Here is a 21,159-nt window from a genome sequence, read left to right on the forward strand (position 1 = left end):
GCTACAAGGCTTAGATTTTTCGATTCCTTCCCAAATGTCCTCCTGCCTATTTACTGTTGTCTGATACTTCTTGTGAAGTTTGTCAGTATATGAGGAAGGACAAAGATGTATGTGATTTCCCATTGTAAACATGTGATTATGAAGTTTTTTTTTTTCAGCATAGTTTACTTTTGTTTTGACCTGATAGGTATGCTGGAATCTAGGATGGGTACCTAGAGTACCACAAAAAGGGAGGTGGTAATACTCTGAGGAAAGAAATGGCTAACTTACTTTGCTTTAGGCTGCTCTATCAGTATATGATTAGGGAGAATTTATATCCTACAATGCAGGGAATATGTATAGAGTAACAGGAATTAAAATAGCTGATTAAAATGTCTATATATAGATAGATAAAGGAATGCAAGAGTCTAAGAGATTAATCCAGTGTAATAGTCAGCAAGCTTTTTCTGTAAAGGGCCAGACAGTAGATATTTTAGCCTTGAAGTTGCCTGTCACAAGTACCCAACTATGCTGTTTTAGCATGAAAGCAGCTATCAACACTGTGCAGTGAATGGGCATGGCTATATTCTGGTAATACCTATTTACAAAAATAAGCAGCAGGCTGGATTAAACCGGCTAGATTAAACCATGGATATAATTTGCCAAACTGTTTCAGTGCATTACAGCCAAGCATAACCAATAAAAGGGAAAAGAGACCAGGAAAGCCATTTGTACTTATATTCTTATTATACTTAAATGTCTACAAGTTAGGACCAGAGAAGATTATTTCCACCTAAAATAATCACAGGTGGAAACTGTAATGACTTAGAAAGATGAAATCTGAGAAGCATGTGATTTCAATTTTGTAAGTTGTAAGCAGTATAAAGTGAATATGATATATGTGAAATTCTGGACCTCAGTAAGTATCAGGCAACTTCCTTTGCATTTTGAGCTTAAGAAATTTAAGACAAATAAAAGGAAGTCCTCTATTACTTGGTAGGTAGCATTTTTGACATCTGTCATCTTCAGGTTGTTCAACTGGCATATTTAAAGTAATTGAAAAGAAGTTTGGGTACATTAATGAGACTGATCGATAATATGTACCTGTTAAATTAGGATGTATGAGATTAGTTACAGATATTTAGACTATTGGAGGTAAAATAAAGCTTATAATTTTCTCAAGGAGTTCAGATATATTTTTAGCAGTCAGTGTGTGAATTTTAAAAAGTAAGTTTTCTTAAAAATGCAGGGATAAAAATGGTGAATGAAAACTTAGTCTCTTTGATGTCAGTCTCATTTTAAACTGTTATTACTTTTTAAAGACTTTATTCATCTTGCAGCAGTCACAGAAGAACTGATAGAAAGCTGCAGAGATTTCCTGTATACCTCCTGTATCCACCCATGCATAGCCTTCCCCATTAGTATTCTCCACCAGAGTGGGACAGTTGTTAGAATTGATAAACCTACATTGACACATCATAATTACCCAAAGTCTGCAGTTCCCATTATGGTTCACCCTTGGTGTTTTACATTAAATAGGTTTGGACAAATGCATGGCATGTATCTGTCATTATGGTATCATGTAGTGAATATCATAGAGTATTTACACTGCCCTAAAATCTTCTGTTCCTCTCTCTCCTGTCAAACTCAAGCCCTAGCAAGCACTGATCTTTGTCCAGTGTCCCTAGTTTTGCCTTTTCCAGAATGTCATAGAGTTTGAATTATAGTGTATATAGGTTTTTTAGGTTGGTATCTTTCACTTCGTAGCATGCATTTAAGCTTCCTCCATGTCATTTCAGGACTTGATAGCACATTTCTTTTTGGCACTGAAGAATATTCCATTGTCTGATATAACACAGTTTGTTTTTCCACCACCTACTACAGGACATTTGAGTTGCTTCCAAGTTTTGGCTGTAAAATTGGAATGTAAAATTTTTATGGATAAACTTTATTCATGTAAAATTATGAATAGAGCAGTTATAAATATCCATATGCAGGTTTTTGTGGGGACATAACTTTACATTCCTTTGGGTAAATATCAAGGAGCACAACAGCTGATAAGAGTATGTTTCATTTTATAAGAAACAGCCAAACTGTCTTCCAAAGTGGCTGTAGTCTTGAGTTTCCATCAGCAGTGATGTTGAGTTCCTTTCCATTATTTGGTGGTGTCACTATTCTTGATTTTGGTTATTATAAGTAGATGTGCAGTGGTAACTCCTTATTCTTGTTTTGATTTGTATTTCCCTGATAATATATAATTGAATTACCTTTGCTTATTTGTTATCTGTATATCTTCTTTGATGAGGTGTCCATTAAGATCTTTGGCCCATTTTTCAATCAGATTGTCTTATTGAATTTTAAGAATTTTTGCACATTTTTGGATAACAGTCTTTTATGAGAAGTATCTCATAAGTGCAAATATTTTCTCCCACTCTTTGGCTTGTCTTCTAATTCTTTTACACATTGTCTTTTGTAGAGCAGAGGTTTTTAATTTTAATGAAGTCCAGCTTATCAATTATTTCTTCCAATAATTGTGCTTTTGTGTGGTATGTAAAAAGTATCTTAAAAAGTCATCTAAGTGTTTTTTCTCTTTTTGGACTTTTATAGTGTTGCATTTTAAATTTAGGTCTATGATCCATTTTGAATTAGCTTTCGTGAAGAGTGTAAGGCCTGTGTCTAAATCAGTTTTTTTGCTTGTGGATGTTCATTTATTTTAGCACCATTGTTGAAGAGAATGTCTTTGCTCCATTATTGTGCCTTTGCTCCTTTGTCAAAGACTCAGTAGACTATATATTTATGGAGGTCTATTCCTGCACTCTCTATTGTGTTCCATTATTCTGTTCCGTTGATCTATTTGTCTATTCTTTTTCCAGTAGCACAGTATCTTGCTTACTGTAGCTTTATAGTAAGTCTTGAGTCAGGAAGTGTCAATCCTCCAGCCTTGCTCTTCTTCAATATTATGTTGGCTATTCTGAGTCTTTTGCCTCTCAATATAAACTTTAGAAACATCTTGCCAATATCCATTAAGTAACTTGCTGGAATTTTGATTGGGATTGCATTGAATCTATGGATCAGTTTAGGAAGATCTGGCATCTTGACAACATCGACTCTTCCTGTCTGTGAATGTGGAATATGTCTTCATTTACTTAGTTCTTTTTTTTTATTTCGTTCATCTGAGTTTTGCAGTTTTCCTCATATGGATCTTGTATTTGTTTTGTTAGATTTGTTATATTTATTTTACTCAACAATTCCACTTCTAGAAATGTATCCAGTGGCTAAAAATATACCCAAATATATGTATAAGGAAGTTCAAAGCAGCAGTTTTCTTATAACTAAAACTAAGAACACTCATAACAATATGAATGCCCCCAAAAGGGGATTTATACCTAAGCATTATGTTCTTGGGTGCTAATATAATGGTATTGTATTTTTAATTTTAGATTACACTTGTCCATTGTTGGTATATAGGAAAGTGATTCACTATTCTATAGTAACCTTATATCCTGCAACCTTCCTGTATTGGCTTATTATTTTCAGGAATTTTTTTTCAGATAATCTACATAAATGATCGTGTCATCTGTGAACAAAGAGTTTTATTTCTTCTTTACCAATCTGTATACTTTTTATTTTATTTTCTTGCCTTACTGCACTGGTAAGGACTTCCAGTGAGATGTTGAAAAGGAGTGAAGAGAGGGACGTCTTTGCTTTGCACCTAATCTTGGTGGGAAAATACTTCGAGTTTCTCACTATTATGTATGATGTTAGTTGTAGATTTTTCAGAGATACTTGTTACCAAGTTTGGAAGTTCTCCTTTAGTTTACTGAGAGTTCTTACCATGAATAGGTGTTAGATTTTGTTACATGCATCTATTAATATAATTATGTGATTTTTCAGTCAGATCTGATCTTTAAACATGGTTTTAAGTATGTACTCTCTTGGACAAGTTATCTTTGCTTGCCAACCTTAGTTTCCCAATAGGAAACATGTACACTTGGAAATTTACAAGAAGTAGGGAGCAGAAATAAGTCGTCTGCCTCATAGGTTGTGAGAATTATTTCTGATAGTACACATCAAGTGCTTTCCTTAATGCTTATCTGTAATAAACACTTGATAAATAGTAACTGTCAGCTAGCAGTGGCAAAATAATGGAGGGGTAATAAACATAATAACAATAGAAAAAAATCTTGAAAAATAATGACATTAGTTCATCTAATGAGACTAGTCAGTAAAGTAAAATTATGGGAATTTCGGTGTAGATTGTGGGATAATTTGTCCCATGGACAGTGTAGATATTTTTTAGTACTTAAAATCACTTTTGATTATTTCTGGATAATTAAAGGTGAACAGTTATCTTTTTATAATGATTTCTGTCCTTTTGAAACAGATTCAAGATTTTTGGGAACTTACCACTGATTTCTTTAAGAATCTCAGATAAAAAACTGCAGGGGATTTTGGAATTGATTGAAAGCATCCCAAAACCCCCACCTGCAACTGAAGTCAGTGCCCCTGTGAAGCCATTTCAGGTAATGTATTTTCAAAATTAATGAAAGCATGAATTAAAAAAGAAATTCCACAAATAGTATTTGTAAAAAACACAGAAATTTTGGGTGAAACAATTTAATTCATTTTGAATAGACTTTTAAAATTGCACTTTAAAAGAGAAAATGATGAAATTGTAAAAAGTGTAAATAGTAAAGTATGAAATGATAAGTCTACTACCTTTCTTCACTTCTCCAGCCTCCAGTCTCTCTTCAGTGGTTAACTACTGCTTCTTGAGTTTTCTGAAAATGTTTGTAACTTATACTAGTACACACACAGAAACATGCATGTCTGTGTGTGCGTGCATGTATGTATGTGTTTATATATATTCTTATGTTCTTAAAATTTACATAAATGGGATCATTATGCTTATTGTTTTGAATCTGTATTCTTTTCACCATTATTATCATATATGTTATGTACCTTAGAGATATTTACCTGTTAGCACATAGATCTACCATTTTCTTTTTTATGGTGATACAGTATTGTATGAGTGTACCATCCTTTTCCTAACATACAGTGAATTTTATATTTTTTTGAATTTTGCCAAGTTTCATTTCTAAATTGAGTTCTAATTATTTAGTCCTACCAACAGTAAATTAGTTTGTTTCTCTGTTCTTGTTAGTCTTGAGTATCAACAAATGTTAAAATTGATTCTATTAAATGAAAAAATTTTATCTTCTGGTTTTGGTTTGCATATCTTTGTAAGATAGGACTTATTTCCTAAATTTATTGGTTATTTAAATTTCTGTTTTTGAAAATACTATCTAGGTCTTTTGGGTTATGGTTTTCCAATTAAGAAGATTATAATTTGTTAATACAAATACTTTTTCCCCAAATTTGTTTTTTTATCTGATACATTTATTTTTGCCATGGCAAAGCTTTTACTTTTTACATAGTCAAAATTATTAGATTTTTTCTTTATGATTTCTGGGTTTTGTGCCTCTTACCAACACAGTTTCAAAAAAGAAAATATTCATTCATACATACTTTTCTTTTTCAATTTTGATTTCTCTTTTCATGTTTAACTTTTTTTCTTTTGAAACAATTTTAAACTTACAGAAAGTTGTAAAACTAGTGCAAATAACTTTTCCTCAAACCATTTGAGAGTAAGTTGCTGACATGTTGTGCTAACTACCTTGAACAGTTTGTTTTGCAATATTTTATTCATATTGTTATGCAGTATTTTGCATAGTCTGTTGAGCTTTTTATTATCTTAACAGTCTCTCTGAAGAGCAGAGGTTTTAAATTTTGATGAAATCTAGTTTATTAGTATTTTCTCTTATGGAAGAAGCTTTTTATGTCAGGTCTCTGAAATCTCTGCCTGACACAAGGTCAGAAAGATTTTCTCCTATTTTTTATTCTAGAACTCTTGTAGTTTTAGGTTTTATGTTAAGGTCTGTGAAACATTTCATGTTAATTTTTTTAAATGCACATGATGAGTGATCATACTATCTTTACATTTGTATTCCTGGCTATTTCAGTTTCACTTGTTGAAAAGAATTTCTTTCTCCATTGAGTTGAGTCTGTTTCTGACTCTCTTCTTCTCCAGTGATTTCTGGGTCTGTGTCTGTTCTTTCACTGATTCCATACTATCCTATATATATGGCAAGTGTTTTTTTGTTTTTTTTAATCCTTTTCTATAGATGTTAAGGAGAATTTTTGTGACAATCTTAAGTCTGCTTCTCCCACTAGCTTTATGCTATGCTGGCTGTGCCTCTAAGTCATTTCTGGTTTACTGTATGTTGCCCTTTACACTTTTAATTTTCTTTCTAAGTTTTTGCAAGTTTTAGAAAAAGTACTTGTGTGACTGTTAGGTTCTCTTTTAGTTATCATTAGCAATGCCTAAGAGGACTTTTCCTCACACTCTGGGCTTAATCTCTGTATATCAAGAGGGTTTCAAACACATGATCTACATTAGATCATGTTCCTTTTAAAAATCAAATGCAGGTATAAGAATAGACAGAGAATAACTGTGTAATATGTCTGCTCATACTGAGTTTCTGTTATGTGCCAGGCCACACATTTGACAAAGGATTTCTCTGTAAGGGTATCTATTATTTATATTCTCTATCTATATTTATATCTATATAAGGGTATGTATTGTTTATATACTCTAGATTTTTGCATAGTTTTATCTTTAATCCTTTTCACAATGCAGCAAGTTAGGTGTTACGGTCATTATTTTGACTAGGAAACAGATTCTTAGAGAGATTTTATACTTTGCCTGAGATCATGTATCTTGTAGCTTGCTGAGCCAAATTTGAATTCATGTTTTTTCCCCTCCCTTTAAATAAATCTACAATTTTACAGCTGATGTTCCGCCTACTTTTATCATGCTGCTTTTTGTGTAGATGACTTCTTAATCTGCAAGGACTCTGTTTTCTACTTTTTCCAAGAAAGTTTAATAGAAAACAGTAGATCTTTACTAAGAATTTTGATTTAGCTTGAAGTGGTTTTATAGGTTAGATCAAAAAAAATTTTTTAAGCAAAGAACCAGCCCTTCATGGATGCTTCTTTGCCTTGTCTCAAACAAAGTTTCAGTCACAAGTCTTAAAACTTCTAACATCTGAATCTCTCTTGAAGCTAGATTTCCCTTTTCACTTTCTGTAATAGATTTTTTAAAAAATTATTTCAGCTTTACTGAGGTATAATTGATGAATAAAACTAAAATATTTAACATGTACATTGTGATGACTTGATATATGTGTACATGGTGAAAGGATTTCCCCATCTAGTTAATTAACATATCTTAATTATAATTATAATTGTGAATCTGTCTACTCTCCTTTTATTTTTGTCAGTTTTTACCTCATGTATTTTAAAGTTTTTTTTATTGAGTATGTATATATTAGAATTGTTACTTTGCCTTGCTATATTCCTATTTCGCTTTGTAATCTCTTATTATTTTTAGTGATATTGCTATTTCTGAAGTCTGGTAATAATAGTCATTCTAGCTTTTTCCTTTTTGTAGAATTCTATTTTCTAATTTTTAAAAATTGAGGTGAAATTCACATAACATTAAATTTACTATTTCAAAGTGCAATTCAGTTGAGTTTAGTTTTATTCACAGTAATGTGCAACCTAGTACTAAAACATTTCCATCATCCTAAAAGAAAATCCTGCATCTGTTAAGTAATCATTTTCTATTCACCGTCCACTCCACAAGCCCTTAGCATCCACCAGTCTGCTTTTTTCCCCTATGGATTTACCTATTATGGGTATTTTGTATCAGTAGAATTGTACAATATGTGAACTTGTGTGTCTGGCTTCTTTTACATAGCATAATCTTTTTGAGGTTGTTCATCTATCTTGTAGCATGTGTTAGTGTTTCATTCCTTTATGTGTGTGTGTGTGTGTGTGTGTATAAAATGGAACATTTTTTGTGGATAGAAATATATGAAGTAGAATATAAATGTACAAAATGTGGCATATATGTGGCTTAAGTGCCACATTGTTTTTCCATTCATGCATTGATGGACATTTAGATTCTTTTCACCTTTTACCTATTATGAATAGTATTGCTGTGGACGTTTGTATGTGAGTACTTGTTTGCATCCTTGTTTTATTTTCTTTTGGAGATATATATAGAGAGATATATGTAGGAGTATGTATATATATATATATGTAGGAGTGTAATTGCTAGGTCATTTGATAATTCTGTGTTTAATATAAAACCACTAGACTAGAGGAAGCACTAAACTGTTCTCCATAGCAGCTGTTTAATTTTATATTCACACTAGCAATGCATGAGTGTTCCAATTTATCAACATCCTCATCAACAGTTGTTACTTTCCCTTTTTCTGTTATAGCCGTCCTAATCGATATGAAGGGACATCAGATTGTGGGTTCTGATTTGCATTTCACTAATGACTAATAATGTTGAACATCTTCAAATGCTTGCTGGCCACTTTTTCAAAAAATGTGAAATGAGCCTTGATGAAATGTCTTTCCCAGTCCTTTGTCCATATTTCATTTGAATGTTTTCTTTTTGTTGTTGAGTTGTAAGTTTTTTATATATTCTGGATAATCACTACTATCAGATATATGATTTGCTAAAATTTTCTTTCATTCTTTGAGTTGCCATTTCCCTTTCTTGATGATATCCTTTGATGTGCAAAAATTTTAAATTTTGAGGTCAATTTATTTCTTTTTTTGCTCATATACTTTTGTTGCTTGATGTCATATTTAAGAATATTTCCAAATTCAAGATCATACAGATTTATCCCCCTTTTCTTCTATACTTGCATGTTTTTAGCTCTTATATTTAGGTTGTTGATCCATTTTGAGTAAATTTTTGTATACAGTGTGAGGTAAGGTACTAAACATTTTTTTCACGTTGAAATATCAACTATATTTCAACAAATTTCTCTATGTTATTTGTTAAAAAAGACAATTCTTTCTTCCTTGAGTGGAGTTGGCACCATTAGCAAAAATCAGTAGGTCATAGTTGTTTAGATATATATCTGGACTCTCAGTTCTGTTCCATTGGTCAATGAATATGTCTGTCCTCATGCCAGTGCCATACTGTTTCAATTGCTTTAGCTCTGTACTAAGTTTTGATACTGGTAATTGTGAGTCCGCTGATTTTGTCCTTCTATATCATGATTGTTTTAGTTATTCAGGCACTTTGCAGTTTCATATGAATTTGTGGATTATCCTTTCCATTTCTGCAAAAAATGCAATTGGCATTTTGATTGAGATTACATCGAATCTGTAGATCACTTTGGTTAGTGTTTCCATGTTAAAACTATTGTCTTCCAGTCCGTGAATACGGGATGTCTTGCCATTCATTCATTAGCTTATATCTTTGATTTCTTTTAGAAATGCGGTGTAGTTTTCAGTGTACATGTTTTTCAGTTCCTTGATTAATAGCTTTCCTATATAGTTTATTATTTTTGATGCTATTATAAAAGAAATTAATTACTAAATTTTCCCTTTTGGATCATTCATTGCTGGTACACCAAAATACAGCTGAGTTATATGTTAATCTGGTACCCTATGACTTTGATGAATTAATTTTTTATCATTAGTAGTTTTTGTTTTGCTTTTGTGAATTCTGTAGGATTTTCTCTAGGAGTATGTCATCTGAGAATAGATAAAATTGTATTTCTTTCAATTTGGAAGCCTTTATTACTTTTCTTTAAATAATTGCTCTGGCTAGAACTTCAGTAAGTATGGGATAGCATTGTAAAAGAGAGCATTCTTGTCTTTCTTCTGTTCTTAGTGGGAAAGCTTTCAATTTTTCATCATTGAATATAATGAAATAGCTTTGAGTTTTCATAAATGCTCATTACCATGTTGAGGAAGTTCTTCTCTGTATGCAGATTTTTCTGTATTTTTATCATGAAATGGTGGTAAATTTTGTCAGATACTTTTTCTGCCTCAGTTGAATATCATGTTGGCTTTTCTCTTTCTATTGTGATGTTTTATTATAATTTTTTTTTTTAACATTGAGTTACCCTTGCTTTCCTGGATAGATTGCATTTGGTTATGGTATATGATCCTTTTAATAGGCTTTTGGATTTGGTTACTAGTATTTTGTAGAGGATTTTTGCATTTATAAGTTATATTAGTCTCTAGGGGTGTGTGTGTGTGTGTGTGTGTGTATGTATGTAGTGTATTTGCTTGGCTTTGTTATGAGGCCTAAGAGACTGAGTTGGGGTATTCTTTTCCATTTATTTGAAGAGTTTGAGAAGGAAAGTTTTTAATTCTTCATTAAATGGTGGTAGAATTCTCCACTGAAGCCTTCTGACTTTTCTTTCTTGGGAGAATTTTGATTGCTAATTCAATATCCTGTTATAAGCCTGTTCAGAGTGTCTGTTTCTTCCTAAGTCAGTAAGGTAATTCAGATCTTTCTAGGAATTTGTCCATTTCATGTAACTTATCCAGTTTGTGGGCCTACAATTTTAAACAGTATTCTTCATAATTTTTTTTATTTCTGTAAGGTTGGTTGTAATGACTTCAGTTTGATTCATGGTTTTAGTTACTTATGTCTTTTCATTTTGTCTTAGTCTAGCTGAAGGTTTTTCAGTTTTGTTGATTTTTTTCAAAGAACTAACTTTTGGTTTTGTTTCTGCTAATTTCCTCTGTGCATGGGCCACGTTGTTTCTTTGCATATGTTATTCTTCTGTTGAACCAGATAAAGAAATTATGAGAAAGTTACAGACTTATATATTTATTAACATTTAAAAATACTTAACAAATATTACAACCAGTAGTATATTTTTAAAAGCAATATACTATAATACTCTAAAATACCAAATACATTTACCCTAGGAAAGCAAAAATGGTTCACCAGCCAGTGCTATTAGCCACATTCATTGATGTATGATCATCTCAAAGAAAAGGAGAAAGCATTGATGAAATCCAACAACGATTCATGATAAAAAACTGTTAACAAACTAGAAATGTAAGGGAGCCCCATCAGTCTAGGAAAAACCTACAGCTAATATCATACCTAATTTGAAAAAGATTGAATTCTTTCCCCTAAGATCAATAATAGTGCAAGGATGCCTTTTTTCACTGCTTCTATTCCAGTTCATACTGAAGCCTCTGCAATAACTCAAGAAAAATAAAGACAAGATGGAAAAGAAAAAGTAATACTATATATAAAGATAACATGATCATCTGTGGAGAAAGTCTGATGGAATATAGAAAAATGCCACTAGTAACAGTGAATTTGTCAAGGTTGCTGGATACGTCATCAATGTAAATAATAAGTTGTTTCTCAAAATTAAACTAAGAAAATTATTCCATTCATAATAGCATTAAAAAAAGGTTAAATGCTTAGGAGAATTTTCTCTAAATACAAGAACTATATACCTAAAACTGCAGAACATTTCTGAAAAAAATTAAAGAAGACTTAAATAAATGGAATGATATACATAGTTAAGGATTGGAGGCCTGACTGTATTAAAATGACAGTTCTTTCAAAACTATAGATTCTTACAATCCCAGTCAAAATACCAGATTTTTGTTCTGAAAGTCAACAAGCTTATTATAATATGGAAATGGAAAGGACACATATTAGGCAAAATTTGGGGTGGTAAGAATAATGTTTGGGAATTTCTAATACTTGATTTCAAAGCTTATTTTTTTATAGCTGTTTCATTGAAGAAAGTATTGTATTGGCATAAGAATAGATGTAAGGATAACTAAACTAGAATAGAATCCAGAAATAAATCCACAGTATAATAGATGGTTAATATATATTTGATTTCTTACAAAGGTGCTAATGCAATTAAGTAGGGGTAGGATAGTCTTTTCAACAAATGGTTCTGAAATAATTAGATTTCCATGTGGGGAAAAAGTGAACATCGATCCATATGTTATACATGGAATTTAACTTGAAATGGAACATAGACTTAAATGTAAATGTCCAAAGGTATAAAATTTCTTTAACAAAAAAATATAGAAGAAAATCTGAGTCCTGTGGTGGCTAAATATACCTTGGGATAAAAAAGCACAAATACAAAAGAAAAAAAAATACTTTATGGAAATTAAAATTTTCTGCCTTTTCAAAGACACTGTTAAAAATGCAAAAGGCAAACCATCCAATTGGGAAAAATGTTTGCAACACATACAACTTAAAAAAAGACTATCCAAAATATATAAGGAGACCAGGAATCCAATAAGAAGTGAACAAACATATAAAAAGGTATTCAGTTTTATTACTCATCAGGAAAATAAAAACCAAAATTGCTCTTTGATGAATGTAGTGTAAAAAGTTTCAGAACATTAAAAATTGAAATTGGGGCATTATGGTTGTTACTTTCTTGTAGGTATGTTTAATGATTGGGGAGCATGAGAGAGGCTTCTGAGTTGCTGGTAATGGTCCATGCCTGGATCTGGATTTTGGGTGCATGGGTGTGTTTTCTTTTTGAAATTTAATTTTATTTATACTTACAGTTATGTACTCATATGTAGCAGGTTATATTTCAATAAAAATGTTTTACCAAAATGAATAGGATTCAGACAAAGACAAACACAACCCATGAACTTACGATAATGATGTGTAACTATTATATATTTGTGAAATTCTAATTAAAACTAGGGTGAAATTGCCAGTGAGATTGGCAACATTTAAAATGTCTGAAAACACTAGGATTCATGAGGAAGTGGAGCCATACAAACTCTCATCTGCTGACATAGTGTAATGTGTTGCAAATACTTGTGAAAACATGTTGATAGTACTCACTAAGGTGAACATGTGAAATTCCAGTTTTTAATAGTATGCACCATGGAAAATCTTGCATATAAACCTTATGTTCAGGGATGCTTCAGTGACAATGTAAGTAAAAGCAAAAATCTGTAAACAATACAAATAGTTACCAACGGTGTAATGGACAAGTAAGCAGTGGTTTATTCATTAGTGCAGTACAGTATAGCAGTGAGAATGAGTAAACTATCATAACGGATAAAATTTAAAGGTTATTTCATAGAAAAAGGTCACAGGAAAATATATACAATATTATTGCCTTTTTCTATGTTTAGAAAGAAATGGGTTAAACTATGTATTACAGAATCAGTCATAGGAGGTTATAAACAAGTAAATAAAAGTAAATCTGTTTTGGGGAATGGGATCAAGAAAGGAAGCTTATAAGATGCTTCTAGGTAAGGGTATGGTACTATATTGTTTCTTGGCCTGGATGAAAGATTCAGGGGTATCTTTTATTATTATCATTTTGAACTGCGTTATATGTTTTTTTATGCTGTATTTCCCAGAACAGTAAAAAAGTAAATTTACTAAAATATCTTTTAGAAGCTAAAGATGAAACTGCAAGCTCCCCAACTTTTGAGACTTTTGGTTGTTTCGCATGGATGCCCTAGAGGTGGCTTCCTTATTTAGTAAGATACTAAGATATATCTAAGATCTCTGCCTACACAAAGTCTGTCAGCAAGGAAATGATTATAACAGTTCTGCAATTTCTATTTAGCCTTGAAATTGTAAAAGCACTTCTTTAAGTCTGTATTTTACAAATTGCTTTTCTAATTCAGACTGGATTTTTTTCCAGCTAATTCAGATTGAATGAATATGTGTTGTCAAAATTGTCTTAGAACTCAGAATAAAAGTCTTTCTGTAATTGACAGTAAATTAACTTTTCTTCCAGATGGAAAGATCCACTTCTTTAGGAACATCCCAGATTTCACAGAAAATGTTTCCTCTCTTGGAAATTCCGTGTGTTGATGATGGTAAAATGAAACTACTTTAGGAAATTTTCCTTATTATAAGTACATTATTAAAATTGTTTTCTTTTTGAGACCACATAAAAAATTTCAGGCAATAGTACATATTTGCATATTATCCAGAAAATTTCACTAAAATTCCTTTTAAACAATATAATTTGGATGTTTCTTAAAGTTTCTTTTGCAGTGGGATTTTTTTTTGGTATATAAAAGTTGAACCCATAATCACAAGAACCACTAGTAAGCTAATCATCTTTATCCTATTGTGATCTAAAAGGCCCAAGAAACGTTAAGTGTAGAATTTATAATGTGTTAGCTTTGGGAGGTCTTCATTATAGTAAGTTTTTTCTTTTACTTTTTATATTTTCCTTTTTTGTTATTAAAGGGAAAAAAAATCAAGCCTTAATACCTTTTATTAACATGTGAAAACTGGTAAATATTTTGTTGTCAAATATATGTTTTTTGTTAGCCACATTAGAAAGGAAAATAAAAGTATTTTTCTATTTTTAAGACTTCTAAAGTTGCTGAATGTTAAATAACAGAAATTGCCATTTGATCCTCAGTTTTCTAGAGAATGTTTTCCTTTCTGTGTACTGACTAGGGTGAATGAGCAGAATGAAATATTTGTGAGATCATCGACCCTAAATTCAGTCTTAGTTCGTAGGGATATACTTCAAACGGTTTTAGTTTCCTTTAAAGCTTCCTGTAATGGTTTCACTAGATTTTGAGTCCTTTTTAATAGCATGTTCAAGAAATTTCTCATATATATATTCATGCATATGTGAAGTAGTTCTTGATCTCAGTTTCTCCATTCAAATTTCAGGGCCTACCTTCACTTTTAAGACTGCAGAGTTTATAACTAAGTCCTATTTTGCTTTCCATATAGAAAGAGCCTATTAGTGTGTTCCTTAAAGTATTCATTATGTATGTAATAATCGGTATTCGCATTTGCTATAAAATTTGCAGTTTTTTACCGGTTTTTAGACTAGTGAGATTTTAAAGGTGATGTTCATTAAGCTAAAGATTGCATATTGTGATGTTTTCATACTTCCTTTTTGTCATCAAGAGTGTTATTTTTTCAGATGTAGTCTCTATTCTTTTCCATTTATTTTCTAATCCTTACATTCAGTTTTTTGAAATAGTGTTTTAGTGTTCACATTTATTTTAGAAAAAAATACTAAAATGTTATTGTTAAATTAGTCATTTTGATTATTTACTTTAAAAATGTTCTGTGATATTTAGATTCAGAGGAGGAGTTTTTTGATGCAGTATGTAGTCCCTTGGAAGAGCCTCTTCAATCTCCAACTGGAGTTGAAAGTCCTCAACAGAAAAAGCCATACTGTTCAAAAAATATGATTGAGTATAAAATAAGATTTGAAGTGCCAGAGGTATGTATTGTATGTTTCATGGTAAAATTAATATGGCTTATTTAAATTGTTGGTCATTTTTTACTATTCATGGCTCTTTAAAATGCTGAATCCAGACATTGCTTTCTGGTTCTCCTTCCTATTTGAAGACTAATTTCCTTCATCAAGAATTAAGGGTTTAAGTGTATTGTGTTTATTCAGTATATATTTATTGAAAATAATTACTTGTACAATGTAAGTTTATTGTATATGTGTGTGTATAAAAATCTATCCTAAATTTTAAGTACATATCACTCATATCCTATGTATACCTCCCATACGCATATATAACCACCATCTCCATATGCATTTTTTTGTTTTAGGTAGTGGTAGTTTCTTTTTTCTTTCTTCTCCAGGTTTTGATTCAATTTTGTCAACTTGTTGGAGATTGTGAACTACCTGTGGTAGAAATTAATGTCTTAGGATTGGGCACAGACATTGAGCTTAGAACATTTGATTTGAAAGCAAATGCCTTTTTGAAAGAGGTCTGCTTAAAATGCCCCGAATACTTAGGTAAGAATCTGTTTTAAAAAATAAATTAAATTTATTGTTTGATTACCTTCTAGAGAGTCTTAAATTCTCTAGGCTTTTAGTCAGTACACTTGATAAAATAGTCTCAAAGAAATATTATGAGTTAGTCTTTACCTTTCATATTGTACTTTGGAATCTGGGGGTACACCAGAGAGAAAATAAGGATAATTTTTCTTTAAGGAAAATAAAATAGTCATGGTTTAACTTTAAATCTACTTAACTGAATACTAAAATACTGAATTTGTTTCCTATTAATATTGTAACAGTTTACCACAAATTTATTAACGTGTAGATCAGATGTCTGACACAAGTATTAACAGGCAAAAATAAAGGAGTCAACAAGACTTCCTTTTTGGAAGCTGTAGGGGACATCTGTTTTCTTGCTCACTAAGATGTTTGCAAAATTCATTTCTATATGTTTTAAGTCTGTTTTCTTGCTGTCTATAAGATAAGGGCTGGTCTTAGCCTCCTATAGGCCTATGTCCTTGCACATAGTTTTTTATATCACAGAACCATTATGAGGTGTTAGATCCTTCTTGTGCTATAATCTCTCTAACCTTTCTTCTGCCTTTTGCTTCCACTCTCAAAAACTGAAGTAATTAGATTAGGTGCATTTGGACGATCCAGGATAATTTCCCGTTAATCCTAACCTTAATCACCTCTGCAGTGTTCCATTTGCTGTATGAGATAACATAGTTTCAGGTTTTGGGGGATTAGAACACGGACATCATTGTGGGAGGAGTAATTATTCTGCCTACCACAAACAATTTATATCCCAAATCATAACATATAAATTATATGATATCTTAGAAAATATTTCTGTTTGCTGAGGCAGGGATTTAGAAGCATATTATTTTTGTTTCCTCCTTTACATTTTGGGGTTTTTCCTTAAAACATAATTCTGAATGCTTCATCAATTCCATCAAAACGTTAAGACAGACTGTTCACTTCCAATTTGGGTAGTTCTATTTCTTTTTCTTGACTAATTTCTCTGGCTAGGACTTCAATAACTACATTAAATAAAAGTGGAAAGTGTAGGCATCTTTGTTTTGTTCCTGATCTTAAAGGAAAAGCTTTCAGCTTTTCACTGTTGAGTAATAGGTTAGCTGTGGGCTTGTCATATATGGCGTTTATTATGTTGAGATAACATTCCCTCTATACCCACTTTGTAGAAAGTTTTTATACTAAATGGATGTTGAATTTTGTCAGATGCTTTTTCTGTATCTGTGAGATGATCATGTGGTTTTTGTCCTTCATTTTGTTAAAGTGGTGTATTATGTTGACTGATTTGTGGATATTGAACCATACTTGTATCCTTGGAACAAATCCCACTATATCATGACGCTTGAGACTTTTAATGTATGGTTGAACTTGGTTTGCAGTATTTTTTTGAAGATTTTTGCGTCTGTATTCATCAGGGATATTGGCCTGTAATTTTCTTTTCTTGTGGTGTCTTTGTCTAGTTTTGGTATCAGGGTAATGCTGACCTCGTAAAATGAGTTTGGAAGTGTTTCCTCTTCTTTTTTTTTTTTTTTTTTTAAAGAAGAGTTTCAGAAGGATTGGTATTAGTTCTCTTCAAATGTTTGATAGAATTAATCTGTGAAGCCATCTGTTCCTGACTTTTTTGTTGCTTTTGGGAGCCTTTGATTCAATCTCCTTATGAGTTATTGCTCTGTTTAGGCTTTCTATTTGTTGATGATTCAGTCTTGAAAGGTTGTATGTTTCTAGGGATTTATCCATTTCTACTAGGTTGTCCAGTTTGTTAACATACAAATATCTGTAATAGTTTTCTATGATCCTTTATATTTCTGTGGTATCAGTTGTCATGTCTTCTTTTTCATAATTGTATTTATTTGAGCCCTCTTTCAGTGAGCCTAGCTAAAGTTTTGTAAGTTTTGTTTATCTTTTCAAAGAACCAACTCTTCAGTTTCTTTGATCTTTTCTATTGTTTTCTTAGTTTCTATTTCATTTATCTCTGCTGTTTGTTAGTTTTTACTTCTTCTAACTTTGGATTTTATTCTTTTTTCTAGTTCCTTGATGTGTAAAATCAGGTTATTGACGTGAGATTTTTCTTGAGGTAGATATCTGTGCTCTTCTCTCTTAGAACTGCTTTTGCTGCATCCCATACATTTTGGTATGTTGTGTTCCCATTTTATTTGTCTCAGGGTATATTTTTCTTTTTCTTTCGATTTATTAATTGACCCAATAGTAAAACTGCCACTATTTGCAGAAGATGTGATATTATATGTACAAAAACTCCAAAGATTCCACCAAAAAAAACTGTTAAAACTAATAAATGAATTCATGAAAGTTGTGGGATACAAAATCAACATAGAAGAATTGATTATATTTCTTTTGTTGTTGTTGTATTTCTATACATGAGTTAAAAAATATCAGAAGAGAATTAAGAAAACAGTGCCATTTACAATTGCATCAGAAAGAATAAAATACCTCGGAGTAAATTTAACCAAGGAGGTAAAAGGTTGTTATCAAATTGGTGGGCAGAGTTGATAATAGTATTTCTTTATTCTTTTAATGTTCTTGATACCTATAGTGATGTCCTCTCTTTTATTGCTGGTATTAATAACTTGTGTTCTTTTTTTTCTCCTTAAGTTAGCCTTGCTAGATATATAACTTTTTGTTGATTTTTTTCAAAGAACCACTTCAGTTTCTTTGATTTTCTCTAATTATTTCTTACTTTTAATTTCATTGACTTCTAATCTAATTTTTATTATTTATTTACTGTTGCTTACTTTGGATTTATTTTGTTCCTCTTTTTCTAGTTTTCTAAGGTGTGGAAGCATAGATTCTTGATTTTAGATCTTCTTTTCTAGTATATGTATTCAGTGTTACATATTTCCCTTTAAGTACAGCTTTCATTGTGGGCCACAAATTTTGATTAGTTGTGTTTTCATTTTCATTTAGTTCCAAATGTGTTTTAGTTCTTCCTTCGATCCTTCTTCTTTGACCCATGTGTTATTTAGAAGTATTGTGATTTTTTTCTCCAAGTATTTTGGAATATTCCAACCATATTTGTTATTGATTTCTGTTTTAATTCTGTTGTGGTCTGAGTGCAGACATCATATGATTTCCATTTTAGAAAATTTGTTAAGGTGTGTTTAAAGGCCCAGATGTGGTTGATCTTGGTTAATATTTTATGTGAGCTCAAGAAGAAGGAATATTCTGCTCTTGTTGGATGAAGCATTTGGTACATGTTCATTACATCCAGTAGCTTGATGATATTACTAAGTTCTGTGTCCTTACTAATTTTTTGTCTGCTGGATCAGTTCATTTCTGATAGAAGGGTGTGAAGTGTTGTAATATGGTAGTGGGTTTGTCTGTTTCTCCTTACAGTGTTACCATTTTTTTTGCTCCCAATTTTTAGATAAATACACCTTAAGGATTGTTGTGTCCTAATGGAGAATTGACCCCTTTATCATTACTAAATACCTTTCTTTATTCCTGATAACTAATCCTTGCTTTGAAGTCTACTCTGTCTGAAAATTAATATAGCTATCCCTGCTTTTTTCTTATAAGTGTTAACATAATATATTTTCCTCTGTCTACTTACTTTCATTATAAGTAGTTTTATATTTAAAGTGGGTTTCCTGTAGACAGTATTACTTGAGTCTTGTTTCTTTGATCCACTTTGGCAATCTTTGTCTTTTAATTGGTGCAATTAGATTCTTGATGGTCAAAGTGATTATTGATACAGTTGGCTTTAAAATTTTTTTTTCTTAAAATTAGTAGGGCTTTACCTTTGTTATTGAGACCACATAAATGTGTTCTATTTACATGTGTATAAAAATACTTTACTCTTGGCTGTCCTAGAATCCAATATTCTTTTAATGGTTGACTTTTTAATGTTTTTAAGTTAAGTTTAAATGGAAACTGTCTTGTGAAATCCTTTAAACTCATTTATGAATTTTTTCCCCACTGAACTGAGATACTGTAAGTAACGGAGTTAGAGAACTAAAGTAAAAATGAACTATCTATGGGGATAAGAAAGGTAAGGAGTATGCTTATATACATCCCAAGGATTTGAGAAAGCCATCTTCTCTGGGAACTCATTCCTAGGCAAATGATGTCAGTTAACTGGTGTAATGAAAATTTCCCTTTTTTGCCAGCCCTGGATTAAATGTGATTTTTGTATTTTGGGAAGCAAATTAAGTGTTGTGGCCTGAAAACTCAGTGATAGGACTTGATTTATACATTATAGTTCCATACTCTATCCTTGTTCTGTAGCCCTTGAGAATTTGCATGTGGTGGATTGTGTTATCTCTTCCTGAAAAAATTACCATACCTACAGGATACAGAGTTCTGCTTTCTCACTCTCCTTATATCAAGAAAGTTTACTCTGGTGATTTGAAAGAAAAGTGAACCAGTTTGATAGTGTTCTCCAGTAATCCAAAAGTATTACAGCAGTTGTTAATATTTCTGTTTTTTTCTAAATTTTTGTTTTCCCAAGAGCAAAGGATTAGAAAACCTTTGCACACATAATTCAGGATATACAATTATCAGTTCACCCATTTCTGTGATGTATTTGCTTCTGTTTTCTTAGAAGGAGTAGGAAGAAGTGAATGAATAGTACAGTTTCTTACACAAAGTAAATGATCAGTAGTTACTCAGTGAACGAACAAATGTATGAAAAAAGTGGGGACCTTCTTAACGATTGAAATGTGATTAGTATCTACAGTAGAAGACTAGCTTAAGTGCTAATAAGCTTTTGAATCTGAGGGATTTGGTGGAAATATGTTGCATTTTTTTTCTCGAGAGTATGATCAGTTTGTAGTCCTTTCTTCCAGTGTCTAATTACTGATTTCTAGCAGCCTTAAGGAATTTGGTGATGATAGTAATAAAGACTTTATACAAAATACTTTTCTACAGCAGGTTCCTCAATTATTTTCTTAGATTTTGAGCAGAAGCAACAACACAACTAGTAAAGACTGATAATAAGGCAATTGACCTTGTTTTAGTCTAAACTGATATACCAAAAAGCGTAGTTTCTCATCAAATACTTGATGTGTTTTCTCTACAGTTAAGTTTTCAGAGATTCTGACAGTTTTCTTTCTAGCTATTTCTGTGGCTCAGAGCCAGAATCTCTTCATGTCCTTTCATTGTTCCTAATAACCATTCTGTTTTTTCTTTAACTAATTGCTACTTTTTCTTACCTTACTTCCTATCTAGGTTTAGGAGGGTTAGCATCTTCAGCATTGTGGCATAAGAGAAGGGAAGCTAATTGTGAGAAGAAAACATTTTTAGAGTTGAAAGTAAAGGAGGTGGGGCTTGGGTAATATAGAAATCAAGGCTCAGAGCTGATAGAGGAAATCCTTCTTTTCCAATTTTATAATTATTAATATTGCCTGCATTTATTTTCCATTTGTTTTCCTATAAAATAATTTAGAAATTATTTTTAGATGAAAATATGAAACCGGTTTATTTGATTACAACACTGGATAACACAATGGAAGATCTGTTAACACTGGAATATGTGAAGGTAAGTAGTCTCATTTAT

At 31.6% G+C, this 21,159-nt stretch overlaps 1 protein-coding gene across 5 annotated transcripts in view; it reads left to right on the forward strand.

The window, feature by feature from the left end:
• VPS13A (vacuolar protein sorting 13 homolog A) overlaps positions 1–21,159 on the forward strand; it is a 197,336-nt gene that overhangs the window by 63,485 nt on the left and 112,692 nt on the right. For all 5 annotated transcript variants that reach the window (XR_010382701.1, XR_010382700.1, XM_010978070.3 and 2 more), the window contains exons 23-27: positions 4,364–4,502; positions 13,632–13,713; positions 14,950–15,095; positions 15,470–15,626; positions 21,062–21,141. Coding sequence is in view for 3 of the 5 variants with exons in the window: in XM_010978070.3 (XP_010976372.1) it covers positions 4,364–4,502; positions 13,632–13,713; positions 14,950–15,095; positions 15,470–15,626; positions 21,062–21,141 (604 nt within the window). In the remaining 2 variants the exon portion in view is untranslated. The remainder of the gene's footprint in view (positions 1–4,363; positions 4,503–13,631; positions 13,714–14,949; positions 15,096–15,469; positions 15,627–21,061; positions 21,142–21,159) is intronic.

This window comes from Camelus dromedarius, chromosome 10 (genome assembly GCF_036321535.1).
Source record: "Camelus dromedarius isolate mCamDro1 chromosome 10, mCamDro1.pat, whole genome shotgun sequence".
Taxonomy (NCBI): domain Eukaryota; kingdom Metazoa; phylum Chordata; class Mammalia; order Artiodactyla; family Camelidae; genus Camelus; species Camelus dromedarius.